The 4,143-nt window shown below is 48.0% G+C and overlaps 1 protein-coding gene across 1 annotated transcript; it reads right to left on the bottom strand.

The window, feature by feature from the left end:
• Nucleotides 1–724: 724 nt before the first annotated feature.
• On the bottom strand, nucleotides 725–3,601 carry SODALDRAFT_332878 (transcription regulatory protein SWI3). Its single transcript, XM_028611826.1, has 3 exons — nucleotides 3,223–3,601; nucleotides 2,631–3,151; nucleotides 725–2,570 (listed from the first exon to the last, which is right to left on the bottom strand). Exons 1-3 carry the CDS (start codon nucleotides 3,347–3,349, stop codon nucleotides 1,176–1,178), a joined length of 2,043 nt encoding a protein of 680 aa, XP_028467242.1. The 5' UTR covers nucleotides 3,350–3,601; the 3' UTR covers nucleotides 725–1,175.
• Nucleotides 3,602–4,143: the final 542 nt, after the last annotated feature.

The following is a 4,143-nucleotide window of genomic DNA, read 5'->3' as shown; positions in this document are numbered from 1 at the left end:
TACGGCCATACTTTACGGCGAGCGGCCGTCTTCTTCTTACCGGCGGCTATAGCCGCCGTGGTAACGGCCGTGGTAGCGGCGGCGTTTATAGTATTAGTGGCCTTATCGTCCTTTAGCGTAATAGTGGAAGATAGAGTATCCGTGATAATAGAAGATAAGGTGGCTATAGCCTCCTCCGTTATATTAGGGTCCACGGCGAGGGCTTTATATTTACGAATATTAGGTAATATAGGCTTAAGAAGTAGGTAGATATCGGCCTCCTTGTCGCTTAGCTTTAGATTAAGATAGTTCTCCTAGTAAGAGGCAGATTTACCGCGCACGGCGTGCTCCTATATTACCTAATCCCTTTAGTTAATAAGGGTAGTGGCGGCCGCCTTTTATTCGGCGTTAGATATATTAGAAGATATCTTTGCTTCCTTATCGGTCAGTTAATTAATAGGTAGATTAATTAATAGGTAGGTTAATTAATCTTTTAATTACTCTAATTAGGTCGATAGTAGTTATTTAACAGTGCTTATATAGACGTGATGGCTTTTTTATAGTAGAATAGTGGTAGCCTTATTAATATCTAGGCGTTATAAACCAGGCTTATAACTATCGCACGTTAAAAGAGCACTTATATACTTAACTTAGTAGAGCAGAAATCTCGTATATATATATTATATTAAGTTTTATCTGTATAAGTCTCTTATACCCTTAATTTAGGTGGTGAAGACTCTGTTATAGGTACTATATTATTTAGATCCTATCCGGTCTTTTCCGGTATCCGCCCCTGTCATATCCTCATGCCCGAGGTCCCCGATATCCGAAGCCCTTAGTCATGGCGTGGATCCCCCCTGGATCCCCTATGGACCACGTCGTGGTCCGTGCGCCCATGCGACAAAGGTACCTTATTCATACAGGTACAAGATTACAAGTGCAGAACGCAGTGCAGCCAAACAACCCAACGGCAACTAAGGGGTTTGTCATTACGCAACCCTCCGCTGTCGCCCATTTTACATAGATAGCCACAGAACACACCACCTCGTGAGTTCTGTTAAGTAAAAGAAAGCAGCACCGAAGCATTTGTCCCAAGCTTTCCCTCCTTGCCTTTTCCTTCACCGCCTGCACTCCTCGGTTCGACTAATCAGAATCGTCACGAAGCCATCCTAAATCACTCCTAGGGCCAGGGTGGTCTAAAGCTCAAGGCTTCGAATTGGCTCTTCACCGGTTAGAGGCAGTACGGTGGATGCCGAACCGTCTGACTGGAGTCCAAGCCTATCCCCATGGGTCAGACCATCGCCTTCGGCTAGGCGTAAAAGCTGATCACCCCCTGTGAGAGCGGCGGCCTTGAAAGATTCTTGAACCTCCTGAACCCGTCGTTTGAACGCCAGTCGGTCAAGGAAGAGTTGATGGCGCGCCTTTTCCAGTTCCTGACGCTCGGCGTGCAGCATAATCTCCATCTCGCTGAAGTATTTCAACTTCAATTCCAGCTTCTCCAACGTCACATTCGCCGCTGCGGAAACTAGCCGAGTCATCTCTCGTTCCTCGTGAGTCGCCAGCCCAGCAGCGCGCGCTCCAATGGAGGCCAGGGATATGGATGCGACGGTTTTGGCTGTCGCCGTCTCTCTGGTATCAGTCGTAAGGTCGTGTTGCGGGTCAACTTCCATGGCGTCCGAATCTCCGCCTTCGTCCTTGCCCTTGCCTTTGATCGATGTCCCAGGGCTCTTTCCTCCACCCTCAAGCTGGCTACGTAGCCTGCGCTTGAGCTCATCAGCCGACTTCTGGGCCGCTGCCGCCGTGCTAGCTGGGTCTGCTAATCCAGCCAAAAACCCAATCACGGACATAACGGGGATGTCGGCTTGATTGAAAGGCAGCTGCTTCTCGCCAAAGCCGTCAAGATTGCTGAATTCAGAGTCGATATACTTGTCCTCAATGTCCAGCTGAAGAAATCGGAGGACACATTCCTCCCGGGTTCGAGTGCCTACGTGATCGGCAATCTCCCCCCAGTCGTCGTCGAACCGCTCCAATCCCTCAAGCAGACGCATTGTCTCGGCATCGCTCCAGGGAGCGTCCCGATCGAGGACAGACGTGTAGGTGGGGTTCGAAGCACGCGTGAAATCGCTCTTCTCTAGGTTGCTTGGAAGGTGATTGCCAATATGGCAGCTGGGGCATACGTCAAACCTAACCTGCTTGCTGCCGTCTCGCGGGTTGTGGTGATAGTAAAGCCTAGTGCAGTCGATGCCACACACGTGACAGTTCACCTTTGTCTCTGGCGACTTTGACACGTCCTCGGAGTTCGAAACGCCATTAACAGTGGTGACCTCCCCATTTGACCCGTCTCTCATAGTGTTCACGGCAGTCGTTTTCGCGTGCCCGTGGAAGATGTTACGGCGTACCTCCACCGTTGAATGGGCCTTATTCGGACCTTTCCCAGCCTTTTTGTCGGTATCTTCGTTCTGTTGACCCTCCATGGTCTTGTTGGCTGGTGAGGGCTGGAAGACCTGGAGACCACGCGGCGTATCGCAAATGACCTTGAAATGGCCAGTGTAGGGAGGGCCAACGTTCGACGGACGGTGTTCGCCGTCAACCTGGAAACCATTAGCAACCAGAGAGGGCAGATTATAGACACGAGCTCTTGAACGTCCTACCTGGTAGTTGATGAGACCCCACTGCTCAAGGAAGGCATGCACACGCATGATGGCGCATACGTCCCCTGCCAGGTTGCGTCTGCAAGCAGTCACTGTGAGATACTCAGAGGGATTGAGTCGGTAGGTGTTGATCATGAAGTCGCGATAATCTTTATACACAGAGGGGGTCTTGCTTCGATTGCGACTGTTGAAAAATTCTGGCACAGCCTTGCGCTCGATGTCGTGAATTGCATTCATGTCGAACCATGTGCTGTAACTTGGCAGAATGATCGCATGCGTCTGTGAGATAAGATGATCCCGGGCGGCCGTGTCTAGCGCATCCTTTGAGTTTTCGTCTCGACCCTCGGTCTCGTTGCCCGTGGTATTCTCCTCGCGAGTTTCCACCTGACTCGTGTTATTGTTGCCCGTGTCAAGGGCATGATGGGCATTTGGAGCGTTGTCGGAGGTGCCGGGAGGTGCCGGTGTCACACTGTCTTGTTTGGGAATAATGTCGCGTGCGGAAGTGTCTGTCATTTTGACATCTGCCAGGCGGGGGGGAGGATTAAGCAATTTGAAGGTTTAATGCGACGTCCTAGCCTCGACTAGCACTTACCTTCGGATACTTCAGCCGACTCAGTGGGCATGCTCGATACTGGTTGCGCCGCTTCTTGGGCAGAGTTTGGACTCCTCTCCGAAGAGAGGGCATTGGTTGGTGAATCATATGCCGTGGAATCGTCCATAGTGACTTGCAATGAAGTCGCGGAAGATGCAAGTGCAAGATTGCCAGGTCAGAGGGTCCGGAAGCCTTCAACGGGTAAGAGATCTTGGTGGAATTGCAGTAAGTCGACTTGCGGGAAATGCTGCTAGTATCTGATACGAGAAGAAGGGTGAATCGGGCATGTAAGGGGTGGTTGAGCTGATATCATGGATGCGAAGCAGCATTTTTACGGGACAGGCATCAAAATGCGTGCCATGCGACTTCGCGCGTTCCCTTGCGAGTTGAGACCTATGGGGGTGTCGCGAAACACAGTCGGACGCGGAACAACTAGCCTCCGAGTAGCAAACAATTATATACATAGTATAATCAATCCATGGAATATATGTAAACCCGAAGTCTAAGTTGAGTCGGACTAATTATAAGACATGTTTACTAGAATATATAGTAATAGAGACTTTTAACGATTATTTTATTATTAAATAATCTAAGTATTTATTATAATTATAATTAGATAACCAATATATTAGGTTCTCTTAGTAGCATATATAGTATAGGTAGTATAATATAAGACTTTAATTTCTCCACGCTAAATTAATAATATATTTAACTAAAACTAAATCAAAAATATATTATATACTTACCTAGTTTAAAATATATAGTATATAAAACTTATTTAGTATCTATACTTAGTATACGAACTGAATAGATGCATTTGCTAACTGATTAACTACGGATATTCGATAATGATAGTTTTTTATACTACGGCGGCTTGTTCCGCCTTTGTAATTAGAAGGGTCTTCGTGTCGTATAGGAAGA

This window comes from Sodiomyces alkalinus (genome assembly GCF_003711515.1).
Source record: "Sodiomyces alkalinus F11 unplaced genomic scaffold SODALscaffold_4, whole genome shotgun sequence".
Classification (NCBI taxonomy): Eukaryota; Fungi; Ascomycota; class Sordariomycetes; order Glomerellales; family Plectosphaerellaceae; genus Sodiomyces; species Sodiomyces alkalinus.
Note: the sequence above shows the minus strand (reverse complement) of the source record. Positions and strands in the feature narration are given on the sequence as shown.